General features: G+C 42.8%; 2 protein-coding genes across 4 annotated transcripts in view; one reads left to right on the top strand and one right to left on the bottom strand.

Moving 5' to 3' along the window:
- The window catches only part of RNF144B (ring finger protein 144B), a 130,453-nt gene extending 122,690 nt beyond the window's left edge, over nucleotides 1-7,763 (bottom strand). The window contains exon 1 of one of the 2 annotated variants that reach the window (XM_072945607.1): nucleotides 7,606-7,763. The gene's annotated coding sequence lies outside the window, so the exon portion shown is untranslated. Of the gene's footprint in view, nucleotides 1-7,149; nucleotides 7,299-7,605 lie in introns of those variants that run through there. The other variant, XM_072945608.1, reaches the window with a different exon arrangement.
- An 11,262-nt stretch (nucleotides 7,764-19,025) lies between these two features.
- The window catches only part of DEK (DEK proto-oncogene), a 28,742-nt gene continuing 26,044 nt past the window's right edge, over nucleotides 19,026-21,723 (top strand). The window contains exons 1-2 of one of the 2 annotated variants that reach the window (XM_072945610.1): nucleotides 19,026-19,191; nucleotides 19,557-19,716. In XM_072945610.1, coding sequence (XP_072801711.1) covers nucleotides 19,566-19,716 — 151 coding nt within the window. In that variant the 5' untranslated portion in view covers nucleotides 19,026-19,191; nucleotides 19,557-19,565. The remainder of the gene's footprint in view (nucleotides 19,192-19,556; nucleotides 19,717-21,723) is intronic. The other variant, XM_072945609.1, reaches the window with a different exon arrangement.

The following is a 21,723-nucleotide window of genomic DNA, read 5'->3' on the forward strand; positions in this document are numbered from 1 at the left end:
TTTTTCTACTCTCAAATATCTTTCTTTTTAATTTTTTATGTTTCTTTTTTACTGAAGGATAGTCCCTTTACAATGCACTAATTTCTGGTATACTGCACAGTGATTTATGTACTCATTTATGTATATTCCTTTTCATAATCTTTTTCACTATAAGGCCATTATGAGGTATTGAATATAGTTCCCTGGGCTATACAGCAGGATCCTGTTATCTGTCATGACTCTTCTAATCAGTCTTAAATAATGAAGACTTTTCAAGTCACTCTAAGTCCAAAAAATCAATCACAGTTCTGTAATTAATGTGTCCAATTTAATACAGCACTCAAACTCTCCCAACTTGATGTAAAGTTAAACGTCTCCCTCCTACAGGTAAGTATGGCCTCGTGTATTGGGAAAGGTAAATAAAGATTCTTCTCTCTTCAGCCATATGCTAATTTAGGTTACCCCCCACTTTCTAATACAAAAGTAGGGCTGAGGTAGGGGAAGAGGAGGCAGCAGGAAAATTCTTCGACTGATACAGATGTAATGATTTAATGCTGGTCATCTATGAGTGTTCAAATCTTACTTAAAAAATTTGTTTTTATTGAAGTATACTTGATTTACAATGTTTCAGGTGCACAGCCAAGCGATCAGTTATACAGATATATAAATACGTATTCATTTTCGTATTCTTTTTCATTATAGGTTAATACAAGATATTAAATATAGTTCCCTGCACTACACAGTAAGTCCTTACTGTTTATCTATTTATATATAACAGTGTGTATCTGTTAATCCCATACTCCTAATTTATCCCTCCCCTGCTTTTTCTCTGGTTACCATAAGTCTGTTTTGTATGATTGTGAGTCTGTTTGTTTTGTAAATAAGTTCATTTGCACTATTTTTTTAGATTACACATATAAGTGATATCATATAATATTTGTCTTTATTTGTCTGACTTTCTTTATTTAGTAGGATAATCTCTAGGTCCATCTATGTTGCTACAAATGGCATTATTTCCTTCTTTTTTATGGCTGAGTAGTATTCCACTGTATAAATATACCATATCTTCTTTATCCATTCATCAGTTTATGGACACTTAAAAAGCTTACTTTTTCTTTTGATCCAGGGATAGGATGGTGATGAAGATAATGAAAAGTACAGAGATGGAGAACCTTAACTCCATCCCCATCACTGGGGATCTTTCACCTACAGATCCCTTCTTGCAGATGGTTACTTATGGCTCTCTTCTCAGTTTACCTTACTGGGGTCCAGGTGGTCCTCTTACACATGACCTGAGGTGACCCTGGCTAGCTCACTCTGCAGCATGGTGATCTACCCTTGGTCTCTGAGGAACAAGCCATGCACTTTGTGCTCTACCAAACTATAGAACAATACAGCTATGTCTCTTTCACTTCACCATCAGAGGAGCTAGCCAGCCAATCTCCTGTCCTTTGGATTTCTCAGGCATGAGTCTCTATATCTCCAAATCTGCAGGGATACACATTACACTCTCAAATGATCTGCATAAAACCCCTTTCTCTAGATTTGAGTTGAGAGGCAGGCATCACACATCCTTCTCTCTGTGGTGAGGATGAGAGACTTGAATCCACCACCAACTCTAAAAAAATCATCTTCTAATGATTATTTTCTTGGCCTCCTCAACCTGTTTTATTGTCTGGAAATTTTAAAATGTGGGGAGGAGGGTATACCTCAGTAGTAGAGTGCATGCCTAGCATGCATGAGGTCCTGGGTTCAATCCCCAGTACCTCCATTAAAAAAAAGTAATTCTTCCAATATAAAATAAATGATTTCTGGGTTTATTAATAATAATAAATTTGATTTTAATAATCCTAGATTATATCAACAAAAAAACAAAAACTAGGAAATGGTGAAACTGGAGAGAGAGAGGAAATGTGTCAGATTTCTCACCTTAAAAGAAAAAAGTTTATTAATACCATTTCTTCCTGGCATTGATTAGGGAAGACAAGCTCATATATATATATTAAAAAAACAAAGAATATTAAAATGAACAAATGTATGGGTATGTATGACTGAAATATTATGCTGTACCCCAGAAATTGACACAACATTGTAAACTGACTATACTTCAATAAAAAGAATGCAAATAAAAATACCAAACAGAAACCTTAAAGACAGCAAGAGTTGGATATTTAAGATATGATCTATACTTTTTAATCTACCAGAAGAAAAGTGAGCAAATAAAATACAGTCCAGATAGCTAAAGAAAAATGTTAACTAGCATGGGCAATTCCTATGATCTACTGCTAAAAAATTTTTAATAAAAAGAATGCATGGAAAAAAATCTTAATTCTGTAACAACATTCATACACATGTATGTTCACATGCATAATTTTTAAAGTAGAAAAGTTATGCCGGAATGTTAGATGTGCTTATCTCTGGGGGTGGGATGAGAGGTGATTCTGACAGTCCTCTACATTTTCCAAAACCAAAATGTAAAAATTAGTCCATCGTCCAACATGCTCCTTAACCTTTCTTAATAAGCCTACTTAAAACTTAAATATATTTACACACAAATTGATATACAATACCCCAAATACTCTTACCTCTTTCTGCTCACATGGTTTCCAAAAAAAATTTAAATAGTGATAAGGTACTAAAGTATGCTACGGGAGAATATTATTTTAAAAAGGAAAAAAATTTGGATTAATTAAATACTATGGGAAAGAAGTATTAAGTTACAAGAACTTGCTTGAAGACGTAAAGCAAAATTTCATCACGCACTTCTGCACTCTCCAGGAGGGGGTGCAGGTGAGGAAGGGGGCAAACAGGACCTGACATGCGGGCACCAACATCCCCAATCTGCAGACCTGGAAGCTGGGCTGTGCCAATGTTATGGCCAAGACATTTGCTATTTGTACTAAACCTAGCTGCAGAGCCTTTAAAGCGTTTGCAAAAATTTTCCATTAACCAGTTAACACAGAGAATAATGTCTGCCTTTGGGGATATGGAAGAAAGTGCAACGGAAGAATGCGGGTAACACAGAGAGGAAGCCTTGCACTGGGGCAAAGACTCTCTCCTGGGGCAGAAGTTTCAGGGTTACAATTGAAGGAGACAACTCTTCACCTCTTTATGTAAGGTTGAATGGTAACCGACTGGAATAAATAACAAAGGCCCAAAGAAGCTGAATAAAATATAAACTCATGAAACCAAAGGTAAAACATCTACTGCTTAATAGTTCTATTTGTGTCAGATTCAGTAAGAAATGTTCTTTATGGGGCAGTGACTCTCAACCCTTTCAGACTAATGCTCATTTTTGCAACAAATATTTTGTAGGTTACCCCTTTACTATTTTGGAATGAAATTCATAAAAAATATAGCCTAATTACATCCGTATTTTCAAAACCAAACAAATATAACATCCTAACTATAACATCAAGGAGCCATAAAAGAAAGTAAATTTAATAAAGTAATACATATTTTAATTTATAACTGCTCTGGCAGGACAACACTAGAAGACAGAATTTCTAAAAAAAAAAAAAAAAACCTTGAAGAAAACAGTACCATGAAAAAGAGAATCACTTGTACAGAGCAATGGAGAGAGTGGCAAATTAGTTATATAATCTGAATCACCAAACTTTCACAAAGTTCTTAAGTCTATTCTTAAAGATATCTTGATTTTTGAGGATTAATTCTACTTTAGAATACATTTTAAATGTGGTCATTGTCTTTAATCATTAAATCAACATGCACTGTTGCGCTCCACACACTAAACACATCTAAGCTAAAATATAAAAACATACGAAGACTTTATAAAGCGTTTGCAGAATTCGGAAATGTACCAGCTATCCCCAAACGAGCTATTGTCTATGGATTCCATCAACATCTTGCCATCGTTAGGGATGCAATGTGCGATGTTGAATGGGGTATGTGTACTTGGTCAGGATGCTTAACTCCTCTGAATTACAGATCTTTATAAAGGGAATAGTAACAGCCATCTGTCAAGGCCGTGAAGGTATTTTTTAATGTATGAAAAGTACCTCAGTAAATAAATGGTAGCAAGTTGGAGCACTAGCAAGAATACTCCCCTAGACTCCATATGGTTTCTTAAAATTGGATCCAAATCTTCTGGGCCTATATACCAGGATAAATTCTTCTGTCAATCCTCGACCCTAGGAACTTGGGAAGATAAGTCTTTAAGACAGAAGATCTTGAAAGGCAGAAATATTAAGAAGTGGGACTTTCAAATATCAAGTCTTACATAAGTAGGGTTTTAAGGGCTGGAAATTCCAGTGATTGTTTCTACTATTTCAGATAAAAACTCTAGGGAGGGGTCTGAAGGCTAACCATTTCTGAACGATTTGCTGACTTAGTATGTCATGCTCTTCGCACACCCCACCACTTTACTCTCCTCTCTTTATATTCATCTCTCTTAGTGAACTTTTCTCCTGTCAGTCAGTTGAAAGAGTCCCCACCCAAAGTAATGAAAAACATAGGATGCTAGTTTACAATAGTTCACCGCCTTCGTAAATGACCTACATTGCCCTTAAGGTCACACTTTCAGTTTCATTGGCAATCTAGCTGAGATTTGCAGCTTACTTTGCTGCCATTCCTACATCATTGACCATAAATTCATTCCAAATGAGCAAAGTCCTCACTACCACAAGAACTGGAAAGAGTATGAAATTTAATGTCTATGAAAAGAATATGAAATTTAACGTCTATTCTCAAAGTTTGGATTGTGGCTACAATTGCGTTAATACTCATCCATAGAAAGAAATGATTAGAATCTAGATGACTTCTAAAATGCCTTCCAGTTTTAAGACTTTCTGCCTATTATGCTTGAATCACTGGGAAATTAACATAGCACAATTAAATAAGGCAATATGTGATCTGGCTGCCCTGAGTCTCCTCTTTGTGGCTAAAGGTATTTCTTAGAATACTGAACTAAAAATGTAACTGCATTCTGCAACCCATGCAAACATGTTCTAATTGATGGGAGGGGAAAAAAATTCAATCCAGAGTGCCAGCAATTCCTCTCTGAGCTAGCGTGGCAGGGGGAGTGTGGGGCCAGTGAAGCATCAAGTTACAGACCAAATTAAAGGTCTGGAGAAGAGTGGCAGGGTCTAATCATCCACCGTCTGAGGCTGCCAGAATTGGATCTACCACCCTTACTCGGCTCACAAAGAATTGCTCTGCGGATGCTAAGCACACAGACGAGCTTCAAACATCTTTCATTAAAAAGGCCTTCAGTTCCAAATAGATCTTTATGGAATTATTTCCTTGAAGTTTCTAGTTCTGTCATATTAAAATTTCCATGAAAAAGTAATCAAAACCTAATGCTTACAGTGTTCTGCCACAAAGAAAAATATTGTGGGTTTTCATTCCTATTAAAAACATGTGCTATATATATATATATATATATATATATATATATATATATACACACACACACATACACACACATAATTATGGAAGTCCCGGACCCAGTGTACACACAAATACTCAAAAACCTTAGGAAAATAATAATAGTTTTGTCTAAGCCAACAAAATTCATAACATGATGTTGTACTCTGTCCGTAACCCCCCTCATTAAGCCAGTACTTTGAAAAGGTCAGCAAGCAATGAGTATTTCTGCATATTTTGTGTCACAGGCTGCAAATGCTAGATCTATAGGGATGAATTAAGGTCACTTTTAAAATTCAAACAGTATTTTCTGGACTCAGTTGGCTGAATCGTGCGTATCTGCACTATTTTTCCTAGGGAAAAGTTAATTTTAGAAAGGAGAGAAAGTTTGCCAGGAAAACCATTACATTGGCTCAATACCTAGACAGTGACTCTAAAAGTTCAAAATGCTTTACAGGCGGTCTCCTTCTTGTCCTTAACATCCTTGAAAGCAAGTATCAAATACCATCCCTGTTTCATAACAAGCTTCTCATTTTATAAAAAGTTGTATGATTTACTATTACACCGACTTTATGGTAGTTTTAGGTTTTTTTGTTTGTTTTTCTGGGGGTTAGTAATTAGGTTTATTTATTTATTTTTTTAGTGGAGGTACTTTTTAGTGGAGGTACTGGGGATTGAACCCAGAACTTCCTGCATGCTAAGCATGTGCTCTACCACTTAAGCTATACTCTCCCCACCCCTACTTTATGGGGTTTTTTAAAAAATTAGTCCTTCACCTCAGTTTTTCCAAAAGTCAGACAAATAAAAATCTTTATTTTCCCTGATAGTTACACTCAGAGTCTGTTAGGTACTTAGAATAGTCCAGGTATAGATATACATGAAAAGCAGCAGACCTGTATCTCCAACAAAGTTCAAGATGGAGAAACAACACTTGTGTCAATTCAAATACAATATAATTTACACTCTTAACCAATTCAGGGTAGAAGAGATTGGTTCAAGTAATTAGGAGTGTAAACAGGACCTAAGTCAATTTCTACGATTAATTCCTCTTTGGGTTCCTAGAGCTATGGTCTTTTTAGGTCTTCAGCCTTAAAATAAGCAACACTTGAAAACGGCAGTGGTCACTGACAGAAAGTCAGTCAATGCAAGCACAGTGGAGGAAGGTTTTCTCATTCCCGGGAGAATAGGCCTCAGTCTTTTCTAATTGTCAGAGTGCTTGTGAAGGAATTCTTACATCTTAAAAGTTGATATCTCAAAGATAACGCTTTAACAAGGGCTCTTGGGGGTGCAGTATTTCTCTCCAGTCTACATCGGACTTTCAAACGAACATATTACCCCTCCCCTCCCAAAATTGCCATCTTAAAACCAGTGACACCACCCCAAATTCATCGACCTTGAAGGGAACCAGCTTTCACTCCGTTTTTATTCTCTGCTCACACTACTATTTCCATGTGATGTTCACCAACAGTTGGGAGCCCCCTCTCCTTCCCACGAGGACCTTACAGACATGTTGAAGTAATTACGAGGAAAGAACGCATCACAGTCACCTGGAGTGCTTTTCAAACACACACGCCCTGCGCGCGCGCGCACACACGTCCCAGATTTCTAAATCAGGCTCTCGGAGCCCGAGTAGGAGCTACTGCTTTAAGCTGTGGTAAAGTTCTAGCACCACAGTCACCCAGAAAACCTTGTAAACTTATCACAGTGTTTAATTTTCTGGAAAACTAAACCCCAAAGAACCTAAATCACTGGTGCAGATACAAAAGATAAGACGGTTACACCTACCTTGACCACGGCTTACTATCCTCCTAAAGTTAAGATAGTAACAAAAGGTGGGGGGATGTTTTGGGAGGAGTGAGGTCGCGATACCCCAGCCTGGAAATCATCGCAGACTCCAGGGGAAAACGGTGCGTCGGTGTTTGCGCCACACACCTGGAGAGGTGGGCGAGCTCCCGCCTCCTCTTCCACCCTCCGGCCGGGGGCGCGGGGTTTCGGGCGCTGCCCGGGGCAAGGGGGGAAAGTGAGGGGTGAGGGCGGAGAGGAGACGGGGGTCCCGGGGACCGCGGCGGGTTGGAGTCCCAGCGGGCCGCCCGCCCGGGGCTCAGCCCGGCGCCGAGGAGCCCGGGGAGGGGTCGAGGGAGGGAGGGAGCAAGAGGTGACAGCCTGAGGAGGCCGAGCCGGCACCTGGCACCGCGAGCCCGCAGCCCCAGGGCGAGGGCGGCACCCCGCGCCCCTCCTTACCGTGCGCGCGAGGTCGGAGCCAGGAGCCGGCAGACCGCGCGGGCAGGGCTCCCGCAGGGCGTGCGCCCGCCGGGGTCCGCTGTCAGCCTCCCCGGGCAGCAGCTTCACGTAGCGGGCATGCGGGTCTCCTAGCTACCAGCCCTCCGGCGCGCCTCCGGCCCCCTCCCCCGGCGCTCGCCCCGGGAGCTGCCGCCCCCTCCCCTCCCGCGGCCCTTCGCGCGCTCCCCTTCTCCCCCTGCTGTTTATTCCGGAGAGCGGTGGCCCCTCTCCTGAGCCCTCCCTCCCCCCGCGCGTGCACGCCCACGCCTCCCCCAGAAACGCGCTCTCTCTAAGAAGCAGGCAGCGAACCAACAGAGTCCTTGAAATTCTGGGGCCGGGCGATTTCAGAAAAACCCTTTTAAAACCTTTGATCTGCCCAATGAGGTTCAAGGCAAGGCACCACTTCCATTCATCCCCTGCCTCCGTCCTCATTTGTTTTTATCACAACGTCACTCAACCGTTGATATTCATGTAGATTGTGCTCTGAGAATCTCCGGCCAGTCATTTAAATTTTTCCAAAATAGCCCCTTCCATTTTATGGTTTTTAAAATGTAGACGTCCCCTCTAGTTAAACTTAGGTTGCCAGCACTTTAGGTTGGCCCCGGGAGGGATATGTTCAGCTGTACAAGACAGACAGGTCTCTTCTGCTAGCTTGGTAGACACCTGTCACCTGTCAGGGCCCCGAGTCAGGGCAAAGGCAGTCATTTCACCTGGCTTTGATGGCTGAGCATGCCCGGAGCCTCCGTTCTCAGGAAGACGCAGTTCTGAAGAGCCAAAGGCCTGGGAAGAAGCAGGTGGATGTATTCAAACACAGTTCCAATGGCAAACGAACTAGCAAAGGGCAGAGCATACTGAATAATATAAAAGATAAGAGGGATAGGAAGGGCTTTGTGAAAACATCGCTGTATCACCAACATATAGGAGCTGGGAGTGACGTAATTCCTACTGGGAATGTGGAAGGTGAGTTGTTAAATGGCACTCCACTTATTCATTGATTTACCTACCAATATAATATATGTTTATGGGGTAGGTTAGAGGCAGTGTGGTATTATTCATAGTCATTATTCACAGTCACGTTACAACATAAAGGTTACTAGGAATTAACTTCGAAAGCAACCAGCTGATAACAGAGTTCTGGAAAATGCAAATACCTATTAAAGAGACTCCATAGTAATCCACTATCTTCCCTAAACTTATCAGATAACTTTCTGTCTTTCCTAAACTTATCAGATAACTTTCTAATCTGAGGACTGGGGGAGAAAAATTGGTGCTTACAAGAATTGTCAGGATTCTCTACAGGGCAAGAGGTCAATATTGGAAGATAAACTCATTAAACAAGTTATTGCAAATGGAAAGGCCCGCTTAGGTGACATAGGGAGAGGGGGAGGTTAGCACAAAGGCTCTGGCCTTCTTATTCATTCAGCCGATATTCATTGAATGCTTGCTGGTTTGAGACAGCTGGCTGCGAGGCTTGAGAAGAGGTAATAAGGGTAACATCCCTAGCCTCACGAAGCTGAATATCGGGGGCAGACAAGCAAGTAAACAGGCTGTTGAAAGGAGATGCTTTAGGGGGTAGGGTACAGGTCAGTGATAAGGGGCATACCTAGCATGCATGAGGCCCTGTGTTCAATTCCCAGTACCTCCATTAAAAAATAAACCTAATTACCTCCCAGGGAAAAAAGAAAGGAGATGCTCTGACAGAGGGCAGGACACATGAAGTCCAGAGGAAGTGACTTTTAAGCTGAGCCCTGAAGATTGAGTGTAACTTGGCCAGGGACAGGAGAGGAAAAGAAGAAAGAGTTTGGGTGGGGGTCAGCGGAGGAGGGTCGCATGGAGAGATAGCCAAGAGTGAAAAAACCTGGCAATTCAGAGAATGTAGAGAACTTCCTTATGGCTGGAAGAGTATTTTGGGGGAGTGGGAGTGGGAGTGGTTGAGAGGAAGAGTGGAAGGACAGGCTAGAAAGGTAAGCAGAGGCCAGACCATGGTCTCCTAGGCCATGTTTTAAAGTTGCACTTTATTCCACAATGAGGAGGCATTGAAACGTTATAGACAAGGTAACAACGAGATCAGATTTTTTGCTTGAAAAAGTCTACTGGCTGCAGGCAGGAAAAAAAAAAAAACAAGGGTGGGAGGTGGAGATGAGAGGGGAGAAGAGTTTTAGGAGGGGCACATGGTCAATGAATACCAGTGTACAATCCTCATGCCTCTGTGAAATCTGCCCCAGGACAAGTCCCCAGAGAGACAAACTTTCCTGAAAGGAGGTGAGTCAGTGGTGGTAAACAACTGAGAAACAACACAGGTAAATAGAAACTAGAGATAGAAACAAAATGGTATGTTGAGGGGGTGGGGATTTACAGAATATGTCATTTGTACAATAACTCTGTCTCATACAGTTGAAGAATAAAAAGCCTGTTGCTTTGTAACAGAGTAGTGGAATAAATTAAAGGAAAACTGGACATGCAGGAATCAGTGATATATACATATAACAAATATTCTGCTGTGTAAACAGCAAAGCAGTATCCTCCTACCTCAGCTTGCCTCTCCTTTTTGAGAGTGATTTTATTGTCTTCCACTCCTACCATGTCATCGTTTTATGACCTGCCTCCATGTGAACCCATCTGGCTGAAGTCAAAGTTCATGCTACTTGGACTATACCATGCTCTCTAGATTAGCTGAGGTCCAGACATCTGTAGCTGCCCCTGGGAGCTGAATGACCTCACTGTAAGCATGGTGGGCTGCCATCAGAATATTGAAAGAAAAGCTTAGGTTAAGGTGCTTGGAAGTACCAGGGCTCCCTGCTGGATTCTCCCATCTATTCTGAGAGCACAGGGGCATAGGGAAAGCAAGGGGAAAGCTGGCTGATCTCAGGAAAGCAGAGCCAGAGCAGGACAGCCAAACATTTTACCCTCGGAACACTCTCTTCTTTTTTTGTGATTGTTTTAAAATCATTTGCTGCATTTTCCCTCTCTGTCTGATTTCAGGTCTACTATCCTCAATTTCCCTTCATATGTTTTCTTTTCTATTTCTCCTCTCCTCTTTTTAACTCTTCACTTCTTTTTCCTTTCTCCCTTTCCTCCTTTCTTCATTCATTGATTGACTCCACATTTTTATATCTGGTCTTAATCTTGTATCTCTGTAGTACTATCTACTATGTTACTAGAGTAAGTGCTGAAGCTACAAAGATGATCAAGGCAAGTGACTTCATAGTCAGTGGATGTATGAAGCAGGATTCTATGGTTGCAGGTAACAGAAATGCAGTCAAGATAACTTAAGTGGGGGAAACAGAATTGTTTAACAGGTAACAGGGCTGTCAGCTGGAAGCTGAAGGGGTGGATACAATAGGCTTCCTGAACAATCTGGAATGGGAATTGAATACAGTCTTGACTCTCTGTCCTTCCTTTATCCTAACTATCCTTCCTCTTCTTCTCTTTCTCAATTCCAAATTCCCAAGGAGGGGACTAACTGGCCTCACTTGGGTCAGATGCCCAGTCAAGGCAGACAAGGTGTCAGCATCATGATACAAAAACATGCCTAAAAAAGGTTATGTAAATATCTGGATGGTGGCTAGCATAGGACTGGGGATGAGGATGAAAGGGTACTTGAGGGGACTGGGAAGAAGGCAGCTCTTCAGAAAGAGCTTAACTTCAGTGAAGTTTACTACAAAGGTGGATATGTAACTAAGTAATTAAAATATCATTTCACAAATACTGTAATAAAGATACTTACCAAGTCCTAAGGGAACACAGCGTAGGGGAGAGAGGAAGGGATATCAGCTTCAGAGACCTGAGGAATGCTTCATGGAGAAGGCAATGTTTTTTGAGTCTTAAAAGATTATTCTGTGTTTGCCAGACAAACACACCAGCTAGTGTGTAGGACTTGTAAGACTACTCCTTGTTTTGGACTTGTTTTTCCATAAGGAAGGGGAAGGACAAGGCTTCAAGGAGAGGTCAGTAAGGGAGCTACTACGATGGCTAAGGAGAGAGATGATATGGCTGGAAAGAAAAGGGCTGGGGATGAGAGACGTTTAGGTTCCGAACGCAAAGAACTACACATGAAGAGTCGCAAAGAGGTCAGGCCAAGGTGACTTAAATATCCAAGCCTGAGTAGCAAGGTGGACAACAAAGCGATGAAATGAATCAGTAAAAAGAGGAGAGATTTGCTAGAAAAAAGAATGGGTTTAGCTTTTCATATGTTGAATTTCACATATTAATGGGCTGTTTAGTGAAGAAATCTAATACGCAATTATAAGAGCACGGTGCTCAAAGAGAGAGAAAGTTGTTAAATTCATTGATTTGGACTTTACTTTTTTTTTTTTTTTTTTTTTTTGCAGGAGGAGGTAATTATGTTTATTTAGTTAGTTTTTCCATGGAGATACTGGGGACTGAATCCAGACCTCATGCATGAGTTCACTGATACCATGGGCGTGGATGAAGTCACCCAGGGAAATCACTTGTAAGGAAAGAACCAAGAGCCTGTGGCGATCCCTGAAGAACTCCAACACCTGAGAGGGTGACAGATACAAGACAGCCAGCAAAGGAGGGGACCCAAGAGAAAGCAGTGTCATGCAAGTCAAGAGAAAAAGGTTTTGAAAGGGGGAATGTTAAACAGAGTCAAACTGGAGCTCATTATTGGTCTTTATGAGAGCAGTTTCAGTGGAGTGCTGGGAAAAGAAAGTTCTGTATGTTGCATAGAATTACGATTTCTTTATCTCAGCACTGTTGATTTTTGAACCAAATAATTCTTTGTTGTGTGGACTGTCTTGTGCATTAAAGGATGTTTAAGCAGCATCCGGAGCCTCTACCCACTAGATGCCAGGCACGCCTCCCTCCAGTTGTAACAACCAAAAATGCCTCCAGACATTGCCAAATGTCCCCTGGGGGCATAAACCCCCCTCCCCAACTTGAGAATCCCTGCATTAGATTTGAGATGCAGATGGGAGAGAAACAAGATAAATGTATTTTTCTAAAAAAGTATTTTTAGGAGGTAGCACTATCTTTTAAAGATCTTTTTTTTTCCTAATTTGCAAACATCTGTTTATTCTAAATTTAATTTTTTTAAACCCAAGCTGCCTATGGTGCAGATAGCCACTCCAAACCTTCTCCAGTTGGTTTAAATAAAGAATAAGTTAAAAAAAAGAAATATAAGGTGGGAGGTTACAGCTCAGTAGTAGAGTGGATGACTAGCATGCATGAAGTCCTGGGTTCAATCTCCAGTACCTCCATTAAAAAAATAAGTAAATAAATCTAATTAACTCCTCCTACAAGAAGGAGAGAGACAGAGAGAAAGAAAGAAAGGAAGGAAGGAAGGAAGGAAGGAAGGAAGGAAGGAAGGAAGGAAGGAAGAAAGGAAGAAAGAAAGAAAGAAAGGGAAAATATAAAAGGCTGTAGATTTAAAATTAGATTTATAGGAATATTTTAGAGTTTCACATCTATTTTCTAAGATAATACTCCATTTTGACAATCTTGTGACAATGTTGAGAAGTTCTAGCCACCCTGGAGTAGAAAACACTTTTCTGCCTCTGATGTAATGATTCTGTCAACAGTGATGGCATTAAATATACTCTAAATACTGAATGTTAGTCCATAAGCAGAAAGGGCCCTTTCAACAGAGATGACCTCCTTATTTTACAGTAAACGAGGGAAATAATATCTAAGCTCTATCTTCTCTATTCCTTTGGTCTCATTCCATGAAACAGTTGATCAGGATATACTGATAAGATGTGTTCTAAATAATATTTGCTAAATTTAGAGCAAAATTAGATTCTAGGGTCAAAATTGGGTAACGACTTATCCTTTGTTCTCCAACTTTTATTAAATCTCAGCACCATTTCCCTCACCTTCTACGGCTTACCTTGAATAGTTTCCTCCAGCCATTGTCAGAGCTAGAATATCCAGTCTATCAACCAACCAGATATCATTGCATTCACCTGTTTTCAAACCTAATCTCAAATTACTAACCTGTGTACTTTGGCCAACTCTTTCTACCAAAATAGAGTATGAGATCTTGTTTTTAGAAGAACCAAATGTGTCACTATATTTATATTTATGACCGGGCTTAGATGAGAATCTGGGCATCAGCTTATTCAAGCCATGCTAATTTACTGAGTTGGTATTGCTGGAAGGGCTTTAAAAAGCATCCAGACAACAGACTCATGCCACTGTCTACGAACCAAAAGGGGATGCATTTCAATTAAACAAATATTTTAAAAGTATTTGTATCAGGCACTGTGCCAAGCACTGGGGAAGAATAATAAATAGCATGGACGTGGTCTCCGCCCACGAAGCTTGTAGTCTGGGAAAGACAGATATGTGTGTGTAAGAAAGATATGTGTGCACTGTATGTGAAAATCACCTCTCAGGCAAAAATGAAACAAAGCACTTAAGAATAAGGGTTTAATGTTTCCCAAAATAAAACCAACAAATATTTTCAGGCATATCCCCTGTTCATCCCAATTGTAACTTTTTGGTTGTAATGATCAGCCCCTCTGTGAGGAGACAGCAGTGCTCCCCAGCTAGTCTGTTGATGCCCCCTTATGAGTCCGGTGGGGTGGTGGACTGATCTGGCCACTAGTCAATGAGCAGAATCACAGGACAGGTATGAGTTCTTTTCTTGATCTATTCCCCTAACTCTGTGAATGCTAAGGACTCATGTAGAGATGGTGGATCTACAAGATCAAAGAAGCCTAGAGCAACAAGTAAACCACATGAAAGGAAGCCCTGGGGAGTTGCCTGAACTGGCCCAGAGCTTTACAGAGTAAGAAATCAACTTCTGTTGTTAAAACTGTTTAACTGCTATTAAATAAACTTTTGCCAAAAGAACCTGTCATCTTAATATACCATCTCATCACATTAAACAAAAAATGTTCTTCAACTTCGTAGTAAGAGTTTATTTAGTTTGCATTCATTTGGCAAATACCTACTGACCGCCCAGTATGTGTTAGGTCCTGCTTTATATGCCAAGAATGCTGTGATGAACAAGACGAGGTCCCTGTAGCCACAAGGAGCTTATATTTCAGTGGGGAAGACAGACAATAAGCAACTAAAAATTTCAGGCAGTGATAAAGGCAACAAAGGAAATAAAGACCTTATTTTTTAATTTAATTGATTTTAATTTCTTTTCATTAAAAACAATTGAGGGGCAGGGAGTTAGGCTTATTTATTTATTTATTATTTTAGAGGAAGTACTGGGGATTGAACCCAGGACCTCGTGTATGCTAAGCATGCACCCTACTACTTGAGCTACACTCTCCCCCAAGACCTTACTTCTTAATCCTCCCCCATTTTTACTCACCCCTCTTACATCCTTGCCTTCCTCCCTACTCAACTCAGATTCTGTTCTCCATCATTATGTTCATTGTCCTGCCCAGAGCTTCAGTTCACCTGCCCCTCTCCTTTCTCCATACTTATCTGACAAAAGGCCAACCTGGTTACATCCAATCCTTTGCCACCTTTGCAGCTACTCCCAGTAGCTGAATATGGCTGGAGAAAAACAATAATCCTGTCTGGTCTCACTCTGACCTCAACGGGTCCTCTGCAGCTACAACAAACCTACTGCATTCCCCAGTCTATTCATGCCCCATTCTCCTATATGACTAGTTCACATTTCTTCTTTCCTGAAACCTCCAACTATCCTCTCCCACCCTCATTGTCAACGACTTTGCTCCTGATTTCACTGATAAACTCAAAGAAATAAGAACTTCTAAAGCTTCCACAAATCTGCCAACCCCACCCGGTGTCTGTACCCATATCCTCTGTCTTTCTTTCTGCTACTACGTAGAAATTGTCCGTTAATCTATCTACGGTCAACTCCTCCACTTGTGTACCAGGTTCCATCTCCTCTCATCTCCTAGGTAGTCATGGAGATGTGTCTCCTCCATCCCCCTTCAAGGAAGGACCTGTTGCCCAGCTACAGAGCCCGTGGTTAACAGACAGCGTCCATCTGTCAGGGGCTGCCCCAGCTGTAGAGTCACTTCACCTGAGGCCATGCCCTTCCTAGGGCAGCTTGCATGCAGTGACTGAGCAAGGTGGGTGTAAAAAAGCCTAGCCCTGCAGGGCATTCTGAAAAGCTGTACTCACCCCAGAGCTCCCCACGGGGTTATGCTGAGGCTTTGTCAGAGCTGCTTCACAGTTTGACCTCTTTCTCTGCCGATCTTGCTTTCTCCCCCTTCCTTTGACGGGTACTGATCTCCAGTCAATATCTGGCACCCCCAATTCTGTTTCTGCATCTGCACAGAGAGAACCCCACTTGACATCCCCTGCCTCTCTTCCATCATCATTTTCCTCCATGTACTGATTCCTTTTCATCATCATATAAACATACAGTAACATTTCCCTTCTTACAGACCAAACTCCCTTTGAGTAACTGCTCCATTTCTTGACTCCCCTGAAACAGCAAAATTCTTGGGAAGTGTCTGAACCCATCCCTTGACTACCTGTTTTTAACCCCACTTCTGGGCAGCTCCATACTCACCACCTCCCAGAAATAGCTCTTATTAGTGTTGCTGATAATTCGTCATTCTTATATCCCATGGTCAATTCTCAGTTCTCATCTCACTTGACCATTTAGCAGCCTCTGACCCAGCTGATTGCCCTCTCTCCTCTCTCCGCCTTAGACACTTCTTCATCACTCGGCTTCTGACACACAACCTTTTTGCTGGATTCTTTTCCCACTTCATTGGCTATGGTTGCTCCTTCTCATCTCCTTTGCTGGTTCCACTTACTTTCCTGAGCATCTAAACATTGGCGAGCTCCAGGGTACAGTCTTGACGCCCTCCTCATCTCTGCTATCACTTTGTTAGTGATTTCCTCCAGTCTCAGTGCTTTAAATACCACCTACTATGTGTTGACAACTGCTACATTTGTATCTTGAGTTAAGAGTTTCTTCTGAATGCCACTCTCACATCCAACTGCCTATTCTGAATCTCCATTTGGACGCTAACAGGAATCTCAAACCTAATATACCTAAACAAAACAACTGATTCCCTTCCCTATCACCCATCCCCAGCCCCCTCAATCCCTCATCTCAGTAAATAGCTACTCTGTTCTGGTTATTGAACCAAAACCCCGAAGTCATCATTGATTTCTTTGTCTCTTATAACCCACACTCAATACTTTAGAGAATTCTTTAGAATATATCCAGTATTTTTCCATTGCTCTCATTTACTTAAGATCTCTTTTCAAATGTCATCTTATTAACAAGATCTTCCTTAATTATCAAATATGTAAAATAAAATCCCATCCATCCTACTGATACTTCCTATCTCCTTTAACTTGCTTTATTTTTATAGCTACTCATCATACCACATATTCATTTGTTTGTTCACTGTTTCAACTAGAATGTAAGCCTGAAGATGGCAGGGACTTAGTTCTGTTCTCTAGCTCCTCGCAACCGTTAGAGAGTAGGTGCTCAATAAGTACGTTTGAATGAAAAAAATGAATGAGTGAAAAAGAATGATAAGGGAACAGTGGTGGTATTGGGTGAGGAGATACACTTGAGCATAGAGCTAAATGATGTGAAGGTGAAAATCACTTGAAGATTCTGAGGGGAAAGCAGTCCTGCCTGGCAGAAAAAAGCAAGTGGAAAGCCCAAAAGTAGAGAAGAGCTTGGTTTTTCGGGAGAACAGCAAATGTTTGTGTAGGAGAAACAGCCAAGAGTGTCAGTGAGATGAGATCAAGATTGTCAGCAACTGGGATTATGTAGAACCTTATAAACCATGTGGACAAAAAAATGTTGCCTGCCATTCCAGTACACAACAATGTTGCCTGCCATCAAACCATTAGCCACTGAGCCCTGAGGGGAATTCAGGACAGAGAAAAATAGGATACTGGCCTTAGATAGTTAAGGGGCATACCTGGGGAATAATTTCCAATGAGCCCAGACTCTTGCATCTTCCCACTCATAGAAAAGCATTAAAATCATTAACTTGAGATGTCTGTTTTGTGTGTGTGTGTGTGTGTGATTAGCAGTAATCTTTTGATGTTTGACAACATCCTTTTTTTTCCTCTTCCCAGCAAAAACTCCTATATATCCCAGCTCTTCCCTTACCTCTTCAGAGCAGTTCCTCAGAGATATGTGAGCTGTCTCCCACGCTATAGTTCTCAGTAAGTTACCCAAGTAAAACTCGAAACGTTTAGATTGTGCGTTTTTCTTCAGTTGACAACCCTAAGTATTTTGAATTGTATTCCAAGTATGATGGGAAGCTACTACAGAGTGTTTGAGCAAGAGAATATCCAATCTGATAATTAAAACAAACTCCACTTGGCTTCTAAGTGACTGGTAGGAGGTGGGGGTAGCAATGTGGAAGTAGCCTAACCAATGAGACACTATGTCAAAATCCAAGCGAAAGAGAGTGGACAGGGTTTGAGTGACATCAGTAGAGTGGGAAATGGTTTAAAATTTAAGGGTAGAAATGGCAGGATTTGCTTATGTTTTCAGTAGAGGCATAAAAGTAAAGAAGACTCAAAAAAATGTCTAATTTTTCCTTATAAACCGAATCCATTCAGGCAAATTTAACTCATCATAGTTCCATTAAGTTCACCCAGTAAAAGGATCCTTTGGGAAGCTAGTGATTGAGGTGTTAGGGACGGAAATGAAAGGGAATCACGTATAAATACGGGGCATTTGAGGGGGGAAAGCACTGTGTTCAGTTTTTTCAGTGTTGGGTTTTTAAGGTATCTGCGGAGCTGGCCTGGAACTGGGATAAGAGTCTGGACTGGGCAGTACCGTATTTCCTCTATTATAACCAACACACACGATTTCCCCCTACACTTACAAGTCCGGAAACCCTTTTGTCTCCGGTGACATGAACTTTCAACGTGGTAGCGTCGTTTTCCTTACGGGTCGCTTCCTTACAAGCGATGAGGCCCTCCGAATACAGCAGATTTGGGAGTCTTCCTGAGCGTGATCTCTGGGACCTAAATGAGGTCGCTCACTTACTAATTCCCCTCAACCTCTGGGAAATACTGCAGCAGCCACTTCGCGGGACGTAAACTTCTTCACCACCGCCCCCTCCCCGACGCCCGTCCCCTCCCGGCCCCGCGGCCGCTCCTCCTCTTTTCCGGGAACGAGCCTCGGAGACAATACACATGCAGGCCCCCTAGCGTTCTTCCGTTCGGCGCCGCCCCGCCGGCCCTGGGCCCGCTCTCGCCTGCCGCCCTCCGCCCGGGACGCACGGCTGTCCGCTTTCCCAGAGGAGCCCGGACGCGACGCCGGACGCCGCCCGTGCGGCCCCGGAGCGCACGGCCCCTCCCTCCGCCCGAGCCGGGGCGACCCCGCCCCGCCCGGGCTTCCCGCGGAGGCGCCGGCCCGCCCCGCCTCCCCCACCCCGCGCGCGCCAACTCCCAGCCCGTGCCCCTGATTGGCCGCCGCATTCCCGCTTTCCTTCCCGAACCGCCATTTTGAAAATCTTGTTGATTCTGGGCAGCGGAGAGTGCGGCGCGAGCGTCACGCCAGCGAGCGGCCCGCGCGCTTCCTCCTCGGCGCCCGCCGCCGCCTCTCGGAGCCTCTTCGTGCCCTCGCGCGCCAGGCCTGCGGCGGCCGGACCCGCGGTGAGGGCCGCGTCGGAGAGGGGAGGCCGAGAGGGCGCCGCTGGGCCCGCCTGCACCGCCGCGGCCATTTGGACGGCGGCCTGGGGCGGGGGAGGGGACGCGGGGCGGCCGGCGGCGCGGGCCGGGCGGTGGGAGGGGCGGCTCGGCGCCCGCGCTTTCCCGCCTCGGGACGGCCCGCGGGGCGGGAGGGAAGCCGCCCCCAGGGAGTGAGCGCCGCCGTCCCGGCTACGCTGGGAGGCAACTTTGAGGTCGGGTTGCCCGCGGCCCCCTCGGGCGGTGCTGGGTCGGTCCACCGCGGGCCGCGCGTCCTTCCCGCCGCCAGGGGCGAGGGGACCGAGACGTCTGGCTTCCGTCCCCGCCTGCAGGTCCACAGTATGTCCTCCTCGGGCCCTGCTGCGGAGGGAGAGGGAACCCCCGCCCAGCCTGCGTCCGAGAAAGAACCCGAAATGCCCGGCCCTAGAGAGGAAAGTGAAGAGGAGGACGAGGACGAGGAGGAGGAGGAGGAAGAAGAGGAGGAAGAGAAAGGTGGGGAAGGAGTCTTGTTCCTCGCGATGGATTTTACCGAACACAGTTTTCTGGCTCTTTTTGCGCTTAGAGACGCTAAATCGGAGTGGTTTTCAGCAAGAATTGTTTGCAGAATTGTCTGCTTTTTTTGTGTGTTGAGCGGTAGCAAATAACTTTGTGAATTTCGGTTTTTGAAAAATACTTGTTCCTTTGTTATTACATACTCTGGAGTGCAGTCGCCTTCTCGCCAGCAATACCGGTTCATAACATTTTATCATTTGACAGGAAGTATGTAAGTTTCAGATCTCTTTTAAAAACTGCTAGCCTTTGAGGTTACTAAGATAATGTTTTATTTTTGCTAGCTTGAGTACTCATCCTTTGCATTTTGAAGGTATTGTAAGATCTTTAATGAAATCACACGTTGAGGCTTGAAGAAGTTATTCATATTGGTCCTGGAAGTATTTTAATAGTTTTAATATGCTTTCTGAACTTCAGCAGACGTTGTTTTCAGAGGCTTAGGGGGAGTTACTTTCGTGGGGAAACACCGGTGAAAGCTGTTGTTACTTGAGAAAGTTAAGTCCGAAAGCAGTGAACTATGAAAGAAAGTTAAATATGAGCTCAGAGCTGTCTCAGTTTTGGTTTTGAAGGAGGGCAGTAATAACTGCTGGTTGGAGGCATGAAACACGAACCTTGCAGAATTGAGGAGTAGTACTCGCATCAGTTCATCCGAGATGCATGGGGCAAGTGCCTCTGAGGTACGCCAGCTTCCTAAAGTGTTTGCAACCACTTAAAAATTAAATCACGGATCTTACCGTTCTTGGATGATACTAGCCCAGCCTAGATTTATTTAATATATGAATACAGCTCATCCAAACTTGGAAGAGGTTTGAGATTTTCGATTGAAACCCAGGCTTAACTTTTCAATTAAAAAAAAAAAAACCTAAACCAGTGCTTGGTCAGCATTTTTAAAGTACAATCTGGGTTGAGATTACACGGTTTGTTTGTCTAAGGTGGTAGGTGCTCAAATAGGGAAGCATGTCCAAGTTTAATCACAGAAATGCTTAGGAAAAGATACAAATTATCTTTAAATTATTCATTATATAACTGAAGATTGGCTGAAGTATATCGCTACTAGTCCAAGACTTTGTCAGCACTTTTTCCTCCAATTTTTCGTTTTGGATACCATAGAGATGGTGAATTTCTTCATGTCAAGAAAAAATTATAGAAGCCATGTAAAAATACTATAAATGACCAACACAGTAATGACTGAGGGGACTGATGGTATTTCAAATTGCGATTTTATTTTTAGCATGAAATTTTTTAAAAATTATTTCCAAGCAGTTCTATAGTTGTCCTAATTTATTATTGTTCTGTTTTCCTCATTTGAAGTGTTTGTGGAACAATTAAAATTATGAATGTTTTTATCCTACTTAGCCCTGAAAATTTAACTCTACTACTCAGGTGTCATAGACACGAGACAGTGAAATTTGTGCCAAACATGAGGTGGAGTTGACTTAACTTGGCAGTGGTTTGTGGGGTGAGGAGAAGGGAGGCAGGAGATGCCTAGTCGAAGGTGACTCCTAGGTTTTTGTCTTTGGCAGCTGGGTGGCTAATATTACCATCTTCTGAAAAATAGAATTCATGAAGATGAGCCAGCCTGGAGATGATTATGACTTCTGTTTTGGATGCATTGAGTTTTGGAGCCGGTAGGACATGAAATGGAGCTGTCCAGTTGGCAGCCCCGTTGTTTGATCTAAAGCTCAGGAGAAAGCACTGTACTGGAGGTAGACCAGAAAAGTCCTTAGCTGGTAATCAACAGCAAGCAAATGGCTTAAGCCACTCAGGGAAAGGAGGTGGAGTGATAACCAGGGTTGCTTCTCTGCATTCTCCACACCATCGCCAGGAAATACCTGCTGGGATCCCTTTCTTTTTACTAATTCTTTCTGTGCAGATCTTTACATCTCCAAATTTTACCCATCCTTCAAAGCCAGCTCCAGTGCCTTGATCCTTTTTCCCTAATCCCCAAAG

Source organism: Vicugna pacos, chromosome 20, assembly GCF_048564905.1.
Source record: "Vicugna pacos chromosome 20, VicPac4, whole genome shotgun sequence".
NCBI classification, from domain to species: domain Eukaryota; kingdom Metazoa; phylum Chordata; class Mammalia; order Artiodactyla; family Camelidae; genus Vicugna; species Vicugna pacos.